Source organism: Cyprinus carpio, chromosome A20 (assembly GCF_018340385.1).
Source record: "Cyprinus carpio isolate SPL01 chromosome A20, ASM1834038v1, whole genome shotgun sequence".
Classification (NCBI taxonomy): domain Eukaryota; kingdom Metazoa; phylum Chordata; class Actinopteri; order Cypriniformes; family Cyprinidae; genus Cyprinus; species Cyprinus carpio.
In genome coordinates this window covers 5902560-5919408 of record NC_056591.1, presented here as the reverse complement: position 1 = coordinate 5919408, position 16849 = coordinate 5902560, and the positions used below count along the sequence as shown (strand labels likewise).

General features: G+C 35.2%; 2 protein-coding genes across 5 annotated transcripts; both read left to right on the top strand.

Moving 5' to 3' along the window:
- The first annotated feature begins 1197 nt into the window (after positions 1-1197).
- On the top strand, positions 1198-5186 carry fosl2l (fos-like antigen 2 like). 3 transcript variants are annotated; one of them, XM_019117918.2, is made up of 4 exons: positions 1216-1434; positions 1586-1750; positions 2173-2280; positions 3715-5186. In XM_019117918.2, exons 2-4 carry the CDS (start codon positions 1592-1594, stop codon positions 3985-3987), a joined length of 540 nt encoding a protein of 179 aa, XP_018973463.2. In that variant the 5' UTR covers positions 1216-1434; positions 1586-1591; the 3' UTR covers positions 3988-5186. The 3 variants fall into 3 exon arrangements, with proteins under 3 accessions (XP_042633394.1, XP_018973463.2, XP_042633392.1); XM_042777458.1 differs by having other exon boundaries at positions 1582-1750; XM_042777460.1 differs by lacking the exon at positions 2173-2280 and having other exon boundaries at positions 1198-1434; positions 1582-1750.
- Positions 5187-6245: 1059 nt separating this feature from the next.
- Positions 6246-15595, top strand: LOC109104642 (potassium channel subfamily K member 5-like). 2 transcript variants are annotated; one of them, XM_019117916.2, is made up of 5 exons: positions 6246-6583; positions 8440-8551; positions 11147-11313; positions 11402-11570; positions 13457-15595. In XM_019117916.2, the coding sequence occupies exons 1-5, from the start codon at positions 6398-6400 to the stop codon at positions 14185-14187; spliced, it is 1365 nt and encodes a 454-aa protein (XP_018973461.1). In that variant the 5' UTR covers positions 6246-6397; the 3' UTR covers positions 14188-15595. The 2 variants fall into 2 exon arrangements, with proteins under 2 accessions (XP_018973461.1, XP_042633391.1); XM_042777457.1 differs by lacking the exons at positions 6246-6583; positions 8440-8551 and adding an exon at positions 10917-11013.
- Positions 15596-16849: the final 1254 nt, after the last annotated feature.

Here is a 16849-nt window from a genome sequence, read left to right as displayed (position 1 = left end):
ACGGATGAAGAACAACACCATTTCCCTTTTCTCTTCATCTTGTTTTTCCATTATCTTCATCTATCCAGTTTTTGTTACTTGTGTCTGCTCTTATGCCTACTCACATATCCGGCCTCTCGTGCTCTTTGTGGGTTAATTAGGATCTCTTTCACATATAATGCGTCCTTTGGTCCCACACACTCTTTCATTATATCAGCATGTCTTTAACAAACAGCACAGTAACTAGTCTCAATATGCTTTGGTGTGTCCATTAAAATAAGACACAGTTTAAAGCGGAACAGCATATACAGTATGGACAGCTGTATAAACTAATCATGTAAAAAAAATCTTAGTCTTGTGTGAAATGCATCTCAGTCTGAAGGTAAGGTAGTTAAGTAGAATCTCTGAAAGGCTATCGAGCAAGAAAATGTCATCTGAGCTGTGATAATACTGAGCCTTGGAGAATATTCTTGTGTGACATTCACTCCTACACAACTGCGGTAGTGTGGCCGAGCACATGCTGTTCCCTGCTAAATGCACACATAAACACACACACACACACACACACACACACACACACACATACATACATAAACACACTCAAGAGCTCACAGATGCAGGCGTAGGTCTCGGGGTGTTTAGTCTAAGAACACTCTGTGCTTTTGCTCATTAACTCCAGCATGGCTATTATATAGAACTTATAAACCCAAGCCCTGCTGCATGCTAATGGTTTAAAGAAACATGTTCGTCAGATGCAGTTAGTCATAACAATGCACTTCAAATAGGCCTATGATTTAAAAACATTAGGAAATGTGACAGCGTATCAGCTTTGAACAAAGACTCATTTCTACAGTTTCTCATAATCATAAAGTTTTTAGAAAATATCAATAGAAATTAAATATATACATATATTTATTCTAGAATTTCTCTTTTTAACCCTGTTGGGAAAGAAATAGAGAGCAGATAAAACAAGCAAGATGTTTTATAAATACAATAGAATTCAAACTAATAATGTTTTATTTATTCTATTCTGCATCACATACTAATCAAATTAAAATTTATGAAATAATGTTGACTAAGTTTAATAACAGTATATAAGACACTGATGGAGCATGTGTATCTATCCTGATGGATGAGTGCCGCTAGTGCGTGGAAACACGTGACGTAACTCACAGTAGGTAATTCCACATCCATCAAACGCTTGCGCTCTGACGCAATTGCCCTTTTAAGGAGACATTCGTCATTCAAATGATTACAATACTAGGCCAGTGAATGCCTGTTGCTGCACTGATTGAGAGGTGCATGGGTGGAACTGGAATTTCAACATCGGGACTAATAGCCTACACCTCAACCAGGAAAAATCCATGGCAAAATACCATTCAGTTTGGAGATTTTTGGAATGAACGCAACTGAACGAAATTGCATCTCTGGAGGCGGTATCTCCAATTCCATCAGGCGAGTAGACTAATTATGTTTAAGGACAACGAATTCGCATGTTTTAACCATTTAATACAAGCACATAAACCTACGTACAAACGCAGGATTTTGCATTTGATCTAATTTAATTTAATTTAACGCATTTTTTTTCTTTTTCTTTTTCAGCCAGGTCGAAATGCAGATATCCAAAAGTCCTTTTATCGCCACTGTCAATGCAGTCCCATCGAGACGAGAGCTGCGCTGGATAATCGAGCCAGTGATGCCCAGTGAGAGTCTGCACCAGACCAGTGAACCTTCAGCAAACCAGAGAGAAAGCTTCAGAAGAAATATACAGGTAAATATACTTCAAATACAACACATTATTATTTCTGTATAGACTTATGCATAAAATAAACACATAAAATAGCAAAAATGTCAAATATAAATGTTTTTGGCAACACATATTGTCATTAATAAATAATAAATGACTGCAGTTTTTCCAAAAATGCTCGTCCTGCTCAACTTTTGAAATGAAAAATGATTATATAGATGGCCTGAATGGGTGTTATAAGGCTATAGCAAAATATGATGATATTCATATATTGAATTAATCAGAATCTAAAACACACATTTGTGCAGCTTGTACTGAGATACAACACTTTCCAGTGTGACCTCTCTCTATAACTGCATTAATCTTTAAAAGGTAACAACAGATCAATAAAGTAAAGACAGAGATAAATATGTTATTTTAGTTTTTTTATATTGCTTCATCATTAGCTCACTCCAGATGAAGAGGAGAAGATAAGACGGAGAAGAGAGCGTAACAAAATGGCTGCTGCCAAATGCCGCAACCGCAGACGAGAACTTATTGACCTTCTTCAGGAGGTGAATAATAGGGCTTTACTGCCATTTTATTTTCATACTGTGTTCAGGGTGGTGCACCTTTCTTGTTTGTCAAGTTTTAACTGGAGACTGATTGACTGAATCACCCTGAATCACATAAATGAATGTTTTCATAATTTCAGTTGGGAAATCGAAACAAGAATGGACAGTCACACTCTCAAAAACAGGTTGTTTATTGGCATCAGTGATTCCCTGAAGAACCTTTAAAGGAATAGTTCACTCAGATGTACTCATCTTCAGGCCATCCAAGATGTAGATGAGTCTGTTTCTGCATGGGAACAGATTTAGAGATATTTAGCATTAATTAACTTAATCACCAATGGTTCCTCTGCAGTGAATGGGTGCCGTCAGTATGAGAGTCCAAACAGCTGATAAAAACATCACAATAATCCAAAAGTCATCCACACCATTCCAGTCCATCAGTTAATGTCCTGTGAAGTTAAAAGCTGCATGTTTGTAAGAAACAAATCTATCATTAAGACATTTATTTACTACAAATTGTTGCTTCCAGCTAAAATTCCTCTATCCATAATATTGCTTTCTCCATTGAAAAAGTCATCTCGTCTGAATCAGGAGAGAAATCTGCACAAATCAAGTGTTTACAAGTGAAAACAGTCCAAAACAGTACTAAACAAAATGGTGAATTTTGATGTGAGAGGACAGCAGAAGATAGACTTTTTCACTGGAGGAAGCATAATTATGGATTATAGACTGTTTTTTATTTATTTATTTTTGTCCAGAAGCAACGCCTCGATGGATTTGTTTCATACAAACATGCAGCTTTTCACTACAGATGTTAACTAATTCAACGGAGACACATGGTTTACTTGTAGAGTATTGTGATGTTTTTATGATTCTCATTCACACAGCACCCATTTGTGAACGAACTATTCATTTAACATCAATGGAAACTCTCCATTGCATTATTATGGAAAGAGTGGCCTTGACTACTATATACTTACTTTCAAAATGAATAATTTGGTACAATGCACTTATTGTGTACATAAATGTTTTTACATTGTACTTATATTTTAAAAATATCTGAATGTAATTACATCTGTAATTAATTTCTGTATTTATAATTACACTGTTGACCCATCCCTTACACCTTAACCCACCCTTAAACCTACCCAAACCACCAAAGTGTAGGGTTAGGATTAGTAGTACATAGTAGTTGAGTCTACTTAATATAAAGTGGGTCCAGAAATACTTAAGAATATAAAAATGTTCTTTAAACTAAGAAACTGTTCACTTAAAGATTCCTTCGGGAACCTAAAATGGATCTTCTATGGTATTGCTATGTTTAGCACCCCTTATTTTTAAGAATGAAGTACACTCTGCTTCGGGGAATCTGGTACTGTTACGTGATAACCAGCAGCCCATGCTAATGGGATCCAGCTGTGAATTTGTTTTCAGGAGACTGAGCGCCTGCACATGGAGCAGGTCATGCTGCAGAAACAGGTGAGCTGCCTGCAACGGGAGAAAGAGCAGCTGAAAATGCTACTGGCATCCCATGCATCCATCTGCACGCTGGCACAGGACAAACCTCATTCCTTGGACACTTTTTTGTCAGGAGAGCCCCTCCCATCCAAAATTTCCATCACAATAAAACAGGAACCTCTGGATGACGTGAGTGGGTCAGGATATTTGGCACCCCAACAGATGGAGAAAGGCTCTGAATTACACTAAATTCAATGAAACCGAAGACGCACCAGTACTTTTTATTTAATATCTTTGTAAATACCTCACTTCTAAAGAGACTCTGTGTTCAACATCCAACTTTTCCTGTGTTAAGAAACTTATTGCAGATGAGAGTGAAATCACTTCTGGTGCTCTGTTATATTTGTTCCTTGTTTCCATGTAGTGACCATGTCTGTTATAACTGTCTCTGAAGTAGCAATGATATTTTTTAACAACGGCTGTAAATCACAAAATAAATAAAATAAATAAATAAAAAGGGCTCAAAAAAAAAAAAAAAAAAACAGCCTGATGTTGAACATATTGAACATTATTGTGAATTGTACTTTAAATAAGTTAAATAAGTTACCAAGGTAATATTATCTAGCTGGATTTAAAGATAATAATGTGTAATCATTTGGAAGCATCATTTAGAATGGTTTGAAAATTGTAAACCAAATCAATATTGTTTAAATTATTTTAATAAAATTTAAACATGTTTACACTTGTTTAACAATTAAATGAACTAAAACGATTTTCTACATTTATTACAGACACATAATTCTTGTGTTGGAGTTATTTCATTTTTATGTGTGCTTTAAATGGTTCAGCAAATCTCTGTTTTGAATGAAGCAAAACAACTGTTGCTAACATTTTCAGACTATATGTAACTTCATGAGTATACAAAAGCATTCTTGCTCAGTATATTCTGGGAAAATATTACAATGTATTTTACATTAAAAAAATATGAATGCAAATCAAGATTCATTTCTCTAGAATGAAAATTCAGTTGTTATTTACTCACCCTTGTGTCATCCCAAACCTGTATTTCTTCTTTTTTCTTCAGGACTCCAATGAAAAGATTTTGAAGATTTGTATAGGCAAAAATAAATAAATAAATTCAAAAACAAAACAAAAATCTTCCTTTTATGAAGGGTTTAGAAAACATGAGGATGATTAAATGATGACACAATCTTCATTTTTGGGTGAACTATCCTTTTAAGCAGAAAGCTTGGAGTTCCATGCAACAAGATACAACATGCCACATAGCATGCAATAAATGTAGGATATTTTGACATCTGCAAAGGCAATGCTCCGGCATGCACGAAGAGCCCCCCTTCCCCATCCCATTACAAAGGAGGAGGATTTCCACTCCACTGTGGGCATGAGTTCCTGTTTGGGATTTGGGAATCTGAATTTCAATTCACAGAGGCCCCTCTGCATTTTCTATTAAAAGGTCACAGGATATTATGAAAAAAAAACCCTAAACTTTTAATAGCTTTCTTCAGGTGTTAAATAGGAAGAATGGTGTTAAGTGTCCGGCGTTCACACAGAGAAGAAACCTTGACTTGCATTTCCTTTTAAAAACAGATCTAGTATGTGATTCAACCAGTAAGATGGATATCTATTACTAGTATATTCAGTAAAAAGGAAAAAGAGAACTTCAGTATGAAATCTGTCTTGTAAACTCGTCTTGTAAACGCTATTACATTATTTCATTTTTATATGGATTATCTTTTGATTTTTAAGATTATCATTTCAAATGTAGAAAAAAGCCTTGACTGAAATCTGGTCAACTAGCACAGATCTTTTATCTCAACAAAGGGATCAAGACAAAAGAGAGAAAAAAATTAAGAAATGTAAATACACAGATTCCAAAGTAATTGGACCTGTGCTTAGAAGTATGGCATTTAGTAGATAACAAAACAAAATGTTACATTCATATATACATTCATGTGATGAGTCAAAATAAAAATAACGTTTTTATTTATTTCTTTTATTTTATTTTTTATTTTTTTGCCATTGTGATGGTTAGGCTATATTAGAATTTTTTTAATGTTGTAGAAAAAATATTATTTCAAGAAACGTTCCCTGGACTGTTCTTTAGGAAACCTAAAATGGTTCTTCTGTGTCATTTCTGAGAAAAAACAAAAAAACAAAAAAACATTTGGAACCTTTTTTTTTTTTTTTTTATTACTACAGTGTCTACTCTGCAAGGGCACCTGTGTAAACTAGCGGGGAACTGACTTCATACATTCATTTAAAAAACCTTAAAGGTAAACACAAAAATGACTAAGAAGAGATAAGTTCTGTGAAAAGATCTCTTTGTCCGTCTTCTAATGTTTGTAAGTTTGTTGTTTCACTGAATGTGTCTTTGCGCAAAACTAAAATGAATCCTAAAATCTATCAAAAACCAAAGAAAATGTCAGAAAAATCGCAGCCTCCAAACCACTCAGTTTACAGCCAGACAAGGCGGACACTCCTCGCGTTCACACCTACAGCCAGGCGTGGCTCCGAATTCCACTTCCTCCTCTTCACCCGCATCATTACGTTTAAGTAACACCACCAAAAACTTAGGCGACTCCGGGAGTGGTTATTACTTTGATGTAACCGAGCACAGAGAAGGATCTACTTAAGTATTATGGCAGATAAAGGACCTATTCTGACCTCAGTCATCATTTTCTACTTGTCCATCGGAGCCGCGATATTTCAGATCCTCGAGGAGCCGAATTTAAATAAAGCTCTGGATGAGTATAAAAACAGCACTGCCGAGTTATTAATGAAATATCCCTGCTTAAATAAGGATGATTTGGACCGGATAATTAAGGTAGGCTGTATAGCTAATTTGATTACTCAAGGGGTGTTTAGAAAAATAGTTTGGTGATTTTAAGTAAACATTTCCAGAAGCTCTTGGGAAAAAGTTCTGAAGTTTTTTCCAAGTGTTTAAGTATCGGTCATTGTTGTTGCCAATATAATAGGACTGCTTCTCAGACACAAGCGACTACTAAGAAGTTTTCAGCTGAATTTAATGTAAGTTTAAAGCATTGAAACACTTTTTGCCTAAACGTGTAAAGTCTCTGGAGGTTGGCGATCCTTAAAAAAAGACTGAGGCGCGATTGTTCCAAGTTTGTGGACTTTTCCCCCCGTGGGCAACAACAGTGGCGAAGTCAGAGTGTGCTTTTGCAAGACACACTACTCTCACGAGAGAGCGCGCGCACGTGCTTTATGTATCGAATATGAAAACAAAGCAAGCGGTTGTTTTCGCTTTGGTACTATTTTCAAAAGTGGTTACCTTCAAAACTTCTAGGTCTCATCTAAAAACTAAAAATCAAATATTTATCCACACATAGCATGCATTCAAAGTAAATGCATTATAATACATATAGTTAACAGTTTCATTTATCATCTCATTCTGATTCTGAACATTTTATTCTCATTCATTTGACATGAATTTATCTGGTTAATCAACAAACCAGTTCTTATACACATTTATCTGGTTTGTATCAACATCTAAAGTAAAAGTTGAAACCACAGATGTTTACTATACCCACAAAGATTTGTGAGCTTTTGTAATTTGTCACCAGAGAAGATGATTTTGCAAATGACTAACTCACCCCATCTGAAAACACCAATAGTATTAATTCAGTCATACTTATTTTAATGAACGACATCAGTATGCAGGATATACAGTATACAGTAATGGCATTGCTCTGTCCATTAGTGCATGTACTTGTTTTACAATTATCTTGACTAATAAAAACTTTTAAAACTAACACTTGTCATGAGTGTTATTATGGAAATCTGTGTTGTTTTTCAGTTTGTATTGGTATTCTGCATTCTTTCTTTGACACGGTATATGGTTTACTAACATGACAACTGTACTTTATAAGTACTGCAACATTTGTCAGTCATGAATCCTGTAACATGATGTGGCAAAGAAAACCTGTTCCTCAGGTTTACAGACAACACCGTTGTTGTGGTGGTGTAGGCTAAATACTGATATATATACATGATCAAGCTGGAAGATAGTTATAAGATATGTGTTTCTGAAACGGAAAGTACATTTAAAGTTGTCTCAGTGGTAAAGTTGTTTACTTGTAAGTAAAGTCAGATGGAGATTGAATCTGTGGGATGTCCTACACTCAGTCAATTTGGGCTGGGTGTGTTTGTTTGCATAGTCGCTAATTTAGCCATTTAAATAGCCATGTTTTCAGTCACAGAGATAGGCTGACTGTAACTTATGTACATGAAGACAAGGGTTTATTTTGCTGATATCTCTACAAACACTAAACACTCTTCCTCTTTTCCTGTTGTTTTGACTTATGTATTGAAGCCTGTTTCCGCCTCGGAGTAAAAAAAATAAAATGGGTAATCATGAGATGAAGACGCAATCATGAAATATATTACAACTTTGAGAAAAGATAATATTTGTTGTAGTGACTAACAATAAATAGTCACATTTACTTTTTTTTTTTTTTTTAGATGGAAACAGGTTTCTATACTAATGTGTGTTTTTTAAAAGTCTTTCTCAAAGATGTAATTTGAGAGGCATAGAAATCATCTTTCATGATGTTTTCAAACATTGTTTATTTCTCTTCTCATTTCATGCTATGTTCAAATATGCTCATTTGTATTTATTGTGAAAGAACATAGTTAATATTTTGTTTTTTGTTTCAACATTAGGTTGTGGCTGTGGCGGCTGGAAAAGGTGTGACTGTAACAGGAAAAAAACAATTCAACAACTGGAGTTGGGAGAACGCTGTTATTTTTGCTGCCACAGTCATCACTACCATAGGTAGTTTTAACATGATGTTTATGAAAAGTGAGATATTGAAACTAGGGATGCACCCATGAATCGGCCACCGATATTTATCGGTAGATTTTTCCACAATTTACAACTCAATTAAGGAAAAAGGCCAACTAACTGATGGTTTATTAATTAATTGCGTGAAGGCACTGAGCTGTATAATGTCTGTTGCATAATCCTAGCACTGCTGTCTGCACTTTAATGCTAGCTAATTAAATAACAAATGACAAAAGATCGCACACTATTCTTGACTAAATAACTTTTGTAACTTTCATAAGTGTAGCGGACCTCATCTGAATGATGCCCAAAACTTTACTGATGTTTTATTATGTTTATTTATAATAAAAAATCACCATAAGAGCTTAACATAACACAGCATAAGAAGTGCACTCACTCTCTCTCAGTTGCATTGTCATCAACATACAGCAAATTACACAAAACACTTATTACAACTAACATTAAACAAATATATTCAGATCTCATGCCTTTTCAGGGGGTGCTTAATAAACTGACAAACTTTAAATGCGAAGAACTGCGTGCATGCTTTCATTACCCATATAGCTCCGTAGACTAGAAAACCCGTCCCGCCTTAGTAAAGGAGATCTAATACATATTTAAACTTAAAAAAAAATATTAAAATGTATACAAAAACAAATTCGAAGATTAATCATAATAAAGCCTGTTACAATAAAGAAGGATTAATATGTGTTTAATTTATAAAGTGAAGTGAAATTTTACATTTGTTTACTTTATTTCTGTACCTGGAAACTGTTAAACCTACCTAAAAAGCACTGATTATTTAATATGTATCTTTGTTCTGTTGTATTTAGGTAGGCCTACTGAATGTTAAATGTATCCAATCCATGTTCATTAGAAATTATTTGATGATGCAGCAATAAAACTGCTATTATAATTTAATGCAGGTGTTTTTCAACTTTGCTGATTTAAAACATGGTCAAAATACTATCTATTTTGATGCCAACATTTCAAATAAGAGAGGAAGTGATATCGGTATCGGTATTAGGCTGGAAGCGATAGACGGTGCTGATGGTGATACCAGTGTTAAGCCACAACACCGGTTACGTCACTTGCCCACGCGACACCGATCCCCACCGTCGTTTTGATTTTTTTGCAGTAATAAAAATCATTTAGTTCAGTAAAAGAACAGACACTACAATTAAAAACTGAAAGTGGGTGCTTAATTCAGCGTGCCGAAGGACAGTCGCATCATAGATCAGATTTCATTTCTCCAGTGAGGAGAGTGAGTCGAGCTGACTGACAGGAAGAGTGAGGTGAGACAGACAAGACGATGGCGGATGATTTAGTTTCGAAACGAAATGCAATAGCGCCTGCTTGGCAATATTTTGGATTTTGAAAAGCCTGTTGACTTTTGCCGTTTATCTAAGTGATTTTGGATTTTTTTTAAACATTCGTTTCTTATTTATTTTTCTTCAACATTGTTTCCTGATTTTTACTTTATTTAAACTTTGTGTCATTTATTTATTTTATTTGACATCAAGGTGTATGCCGTGCCTTCAAGCTTTCTTACTCGTTTTTCTAATAAACGTTCTACGTTTCTTATTTATTTGGTTATATATTATACATGTAAGCTATTTAAAAGCGAAGGTAAGCGAGGAAAATAGGGAAAATTCAAACGAACTAAAAACGAACAATTGCTTTATGCCGAATTGCAGCTATTTGAAAGTGAAAGTAAAATTGCGCCGCTTATACAAAATATTTAAAAGCGAAGGAAAGCGAGAAAAAGAGGGAAAGCCCCGCCCCCTCACGGTGATACCGGTATTACCGGTGTTGTCACATGTTGATTAACCTGTGGGAAAATTTCCTCACCATCACAACCCTTTATCGGAATCGGCCAATAAGTGTTTGTTTTAATCGGTATCGCCCCCCAAAAATCCTATCGGTGCATCCCTAATTGAAACCACAACAATATGATATTTGCAAAATGGCACAGTGATTCAACCTTGCATCATGATGTCGATTCATCCATGGATAAACATTTGTGACCGTGTTAGAGCACAATAAAATCTCATAAATAACGATTTACATTTTAGTAAAAAGAGCAAATCTGAAATCTTTTAATGTCATAGCATTATTATCAGTAGAAGACTTGGATTTAGAAATACCCAGTTTCCACCAAAGAATAAAAAAAGGTTATTACCAAAATTGTTATTATCATTATCATTAAAAAGGTTATTCACACAGCTCAGACCTTTTTACTTGCAATTCTGAGATTAAAAAACAAACAAACTCATAATTGCAAGAAATAAACTTTTAATTGCAAAATAATTCAGACAATTTGTTTTTTTTCTTATAATTGTGAATTTATATCTTGCAGTTTTATGAGTTTATGTCTTGTAATTCTAACTGTTTTCTTCTGAATTACATCTGCAAATTCTGTTTTTGTTTCTACAACAGAATAAAAATAAAAGGTAATTGAAAGTTTTTTATTTTTATTTTTATTTTTTTTATTTTTTGGAGAACAAAAGGTTTCCATACCCAATGATCTGGCTTTAGGCAGAATAATGATGTTTTACACAGACTTTGTCTACTCAATGATTACAGGTTATGGCAATGTTGCGCCGAAGACATCTGGAGGCCGTTTATTCTGTATCCTGTATGGGCTCTGTGGCATTCCTCTTTGCCTCACCTGGATAAGTGAGCTGGGTACATTCTTTGGTGGCAGGGCAAAGCGCCTAAGTCAGGTGCTCCTCCACAGAGGCCTCACTGTGGTAAGAATATCATGATCAGAGCCTGCAATTTTTATAAAGAAAAACAATATTATTAACATCCCAATTCATGTTTTCTCTTTTACGACAGAAAAAAGTACAGTTCATCTGCACAGTTGTATTCCTTTTATGGGGTTTCCTGGTTCACTTGATCTTCCCAGCCTTTGTATTCATGGGCTTTGAGGACTGGTCTTACTTAGACGGCCTGTACTTCTCTTTCACCACCTTAACGACTGTTGGTTTTGGTGACTATGTAGCAGGTAACTATACATTGCAAATAGATTTTTACATTTTGTGAGTGAGTGAGGAGCCCACAAACTTGTGGAAAATGATAAATTAAAGGGGTCATGGACTGCCTTTGTTTTTTTTTCGTTCTGTTCTCTAGGGTCCACTTATAATGTTATCAAGATTTTCACATCATAAAACACCATAATTTAGAAGTAACAGGCTATTTTCTGTCCTGTTTTGACCTACTCTCATTAGAATGCTCTGTTTGAATAGCCGTGGCGGATTGTAGACTGCAAAGTAATAGAATGCTCTGTTTGAATAGTAGTGGCGGATTGTTGTGTTTGGATTAAATATGTATTTGTTTGATTGGCTTAAATATTTATTTGTTTGACAGCCTACGACATTACTGTCTGATCCATGTAGTCACACAGCATCGTCTTTTAGTTTAAATCTTTCTGGAAATCCTGCGTCGAATTGTGCTTTGTTTGTAAACGAATCAAGGGACAAAGGACCAAGTTCTTACTGACGGAGCACCACACAGCATCTTGTTGTTTTCAGAGCCATCTTTATCGTTTGTTTTTTGCTTAGAATTTTGTTTTCTTCTATAATTGTTTTTATTGTTTGGTTTTTTCTTTGGGCTGAGTTTGACTGTCTGTGATGTCGAAGCAGGTGGTGATGATCTTCTGCGGAGGCGGGGTTTAGCCACACTATTACATCATAGAGTGGCACATTCTACAACCTGTCGTTGTGACAGATTGGCTTCAATATAAGCTGTTTTTAGACGAATTAGAAAGTTTTGAGGTCTGAAACTTACAGGATGTTTTTATAGTTCAATGACCTCTTAAATGTCAAAAGATCAAGGGAATTTTGATTTCTCAGTTCATGACCCCGTTAAAGAAGATAACTAAATTTATTTTTATACATTCAACAGCAAGGCATGAAAACCAGTGTTTCATCACCACTGCCTTTTGCTTCCTCACTAATAGTATTGCACTAGTTTTTTATAAAGATGCTTTGGAATAAAATATTTTAGAAAAAAGTGGTACGAAAATACATTTTCATCATTTTGAAAATGCTTTTCTAATATCTTGACATTGGTTTGAAAAAGATACACTGTTAACCTTATAAATAAAGTAAATATATACATTTAAAACAAATAAATGTTTTCCTGGTAATATTTTAAAAATGTATTTTTGTTTTCAGTGCAATGTCAAATAAAAGCTAAACATTTAATGAGCAAACATGTTGTCTTTACAATATTATTACTATCAGTGTTATTTGTGGTATCATTGAGGTAATGTTATATTTTTTGGTAATATTTTGAGTTATATTTTATTTTTATTTTCATATTAATTTGAGTTATTTTGTTGTGTGGTTATGTCATTTTTATTAGTTCTTTGTTGTTTTTAAATATAGTTTATATTAATTTTATTTCAGTTAAATGGAATAATGAAATAACGATTAATTTTTGTTATTTTAGTAAATTAATTTTAACTAAATGAAAATGACAGAATATTGCTCAAATCTGAATTTAAGTAACTTTTTTTATGGTTTTAGTTGACTATAATATAATAATAACCCTATATATATATATATATATATATATAATGACTATAATAACCCTGCTTACTATTTTCCATACACAGTGGGTAGTCATCAAATTTGGTGGTCTTTGGTAATATAAACCTACTCTTTAAACCCAGTGGTGTCAAAATTTTGAGATGTTGCGAATATCTTGGGTTCATCTTCATTCTGTTCACTGTAAAATGTGAACCAACTTATGATGCATCAACATGATGCATTGTTTCCTGTGATTGTGATTCTGTATAAACCTATGCTGATTAAAAACTGCTTCTATGTTGTGTAAAAATAACTTGTCACGTTGAATAAAGGAAGTTCACTTTGTTTCTCCATGTAGGTGTGAACCCAGATATAGATTACCCAACTCTCTACAGATTCTTCGTGCAGTTATGGATCTGCCTGGGTCTTGCCTGGTTGTCACTGTTCTTCAGCTGGAACGTGCATATGGTGGTCGAGGCTCACAAAGTTCTAAAGAAAAGGAGGATGAGACGCCACAGGCTGCCCATCGATGACATACCGGAAAAAAAAGAAGTCAAAAAAGCCTTGAAGCCGCCACCTCTCTCTGGCGTCATCGACATCTTTGATTTCATGTCTGAGAAGGTTGAGGACTACACCGATGTTATCCGAGCCATCGGAGCAGACGAGAGGAGGAAGAAGAAGCAGGAGGAGGAACTGGCACGGTCCAAGAGCTGTAGTGACCTGCTGCACGGCCTGGTCATCCCACTCGATCACTCTCCTCGTCTGAAACGCCGCTTCAGCGTCAGCGCAAACATGTGCATGGTCACGTCTGGAGAGTCAACGGATGGCCTCAACAACAACAACAACAACAACCAAGAGGAACAGACACAACTGAAAGAGCAACAAAGAGAGGCTAAAAATGTTAAAAAAGAAATAAAGAGCGAAGAGAAGCCTAGACGTTGTGGATGGGAATCCCGAAAATCAGACCCTTCAATCTTTCAGAGCCCTGTCCAAAGCCCTACCGTTACCACCAGTAATAGAGGATCAAGATTCTCAGTGTCTAAAATATCAGAAGACCATTTATTAGAGAAGAGAAAAAGCATTGGTTGATGAAGAGTCGGATCTAAAAGGTCAAAAACCGAAAAAAAGTCCTCAAAAATGTTTTGCTTTGCTTTAAAAAAAATCCTGGATTTTCAGATGTGAAGGTCACTTTGGCTGAGCTGATACTATGATGAGCATATGAGGAACTAAGAAGACATTTCATAACCAATGAATGTTGCTTTGATACACAGACAGGTGCTTCCTCTACCTAAATCAAGCTGCAGAAGTGTCCGTTGGTTTCCACAGTATTGAAAAACAGGTCTCGGTCTGTTACCAAGATACGGATGTGAGGGTTGGCAGAGGAAATGAATCCGATTTCCTTCACTCACGTTGGAAAGTTTGGGTGTGGCACTGTGGTTTTAAACATGGCTTTTTCATTCTTTCTCTGGATTTATGTTACTAAAATGACTGCTAGGAGAAATCTAGGGATATGTTAGGAATGGAATACTAGCGTATTGCTAACTGTGCAGTACGGACTGAATAAAGCACTATTTTAAAGTAGTCTTCCTGGTTAAATGCATCCTAAGCTCTTTTGCTACGCTACTAGCAACAGCAAAGGAGTTCGGATGATAATAATGACAGTTTCCAAACAGGTTTCCTAAACAATACCCCTGGATTGCTTAGACAACTAGACTGTGCCACCCCAAACTCACCCTATTGGTTGGGCAATGTTTTGATACCATCACAGTATTTTACACATTGTCAGAGGGAATCAATGTAATATTAAGCTGAGATTGTGTGTTTATATGTGTTTATACCCATATATAGCTGGAATACAAGGTATTTTAACATAAAAAATTACATCACCTTTGAAAAGAGACTGTGAAACAGTATGAAAATAATACTGCATTGTCACATGACCTCAATGTATCGATAAATCAGTGAGTTTCATCAAGTTATAATTTTTGATAAAAAATTATTTTATCCAATTTGTAAAAATTTGTATTTTTCATTTTTTCAGTCTGATCTAATTACTATTTAGAAAAGAGTTTTTTGAAACTTTGATAGTGTTCCCTGCTTATTTCATGGTTAAGTTGCAGAGCGCAGTGTATTGCAGCATACAGTATCCCACACAGAGTTTTGTTGTACTGAACATTTTGTCGAATGTTGTAGTTTGTCAAAGGAGCCAAGGGGTAAAATGGTAGAGTGAATTCTGAGTGTATCTTGTGTCTTGAATGCTGTAGCGTTTCTGTGGCTGTTCTTAGGTTCAACTTGCTGTTGTGAAGCATTTTAAGGATCGGCCTGCTGAGGAAGCACCTACATATGGGATGTAACTTGATCTTACCACCTGACTGTTATGGGTTCTGCTCATGAATTTTGCCATTGTTTGACTCTTTGATTGTCATTTGTATATATATTTTTCTACGTTGTTTTTTTTATATGCCACTTTTGGTAATAAAAAGTATTTTTTTTTTCACAGAACGCCTCTATCTGCTCTTGCCAAACCACATCCGGTCTGTTGGGAGAAGTGGTGAAATTAAACATGACTGAGCATGATGAACCAACTTCTTTGTAGTTTAGTTAAGTCCTTCCAAACTGCACTGAGATATTTCTAAAAACATAAATTCTCCATAATATATGAAAGCACACATCTGAATTCCATTATTATCAGTTAACTGGGAAGTTATTATTCCAAGCTACCACACTGGCATTCATAACATTAGTAAAGATTGCTTAAGCGTTTGTAAATTTAGATTTTATTAAATGTTTAGTGTTCAAATATTAAAAATGAACCTGAATCAGCATTAACATATTCATAATGCAGCATTTGCTTACACAATATGAAAACAAAAATAATGAGATAAATTGCTCAAATTTCTATCAGTTACATTTAGACATCAATTACTTGTAAAATTAGTTACATTTAGACAGTCTTCAGCAGCCCTACTTTTTGTACATTCTCATGTTAAATATTTTTCAATAATGCTGGTGTGAAAAAGTCCCTATATCCCTTCATAAACAGAATTATATATGTGGTCTTGCGCTTTGGTCCGATATTTATTCTGAATGTTTCTCTTGATGCTTTAGCTGTTACCATGCAGTGCATATTTGTAGTTGCATATTTGCAAGTCAAGTACAAAGGCTAAACCTCAAGTAGTTTCAATGCTTATGCAACTGCCAGTAATTCAGTACAGTTACAGTTATGCTTTGTAGGGAATAAACAATTGGTACAGATGGCAGTGCCAATGGCAGTTGGTCAGTTAAATGTTCTAATGTTGTCACAAGACGTCTTTTTCAGCCCTCCCATCCCAACACTGCGAAAAACATCAGGTCCATTACTGCTATCCTGAGGAACACAGTCTCTCTAGAAAGTCAACAGCACCTCCAACATGGAGGATTCCTCTGCTGTACAAATGAAGTCGCAACCACCTTTAACTTTAAAGGGATACTCCACCCCCAAAATGAATATTTTGTCATTAATCACTTACTCCCATGTCGTTCCAAAACCATAAAAGCTCCATTCGTCTTCGGAACACAATTAAAGATATTTTGGATGAAAACCGGGAGGCCTGTGACTGTCCCATAGACTGCCAAGTAAATAACAGTGTCAAGGTCCATAAAAGGTATGAAAGTCATCATCTTCTTTCTAAAAAAAAAAGCTTAATAAATGTAGAAACAGCGCATCCGGATGGCACGGATGATCCAGAAGAGCATACACAGCATAGGTTGA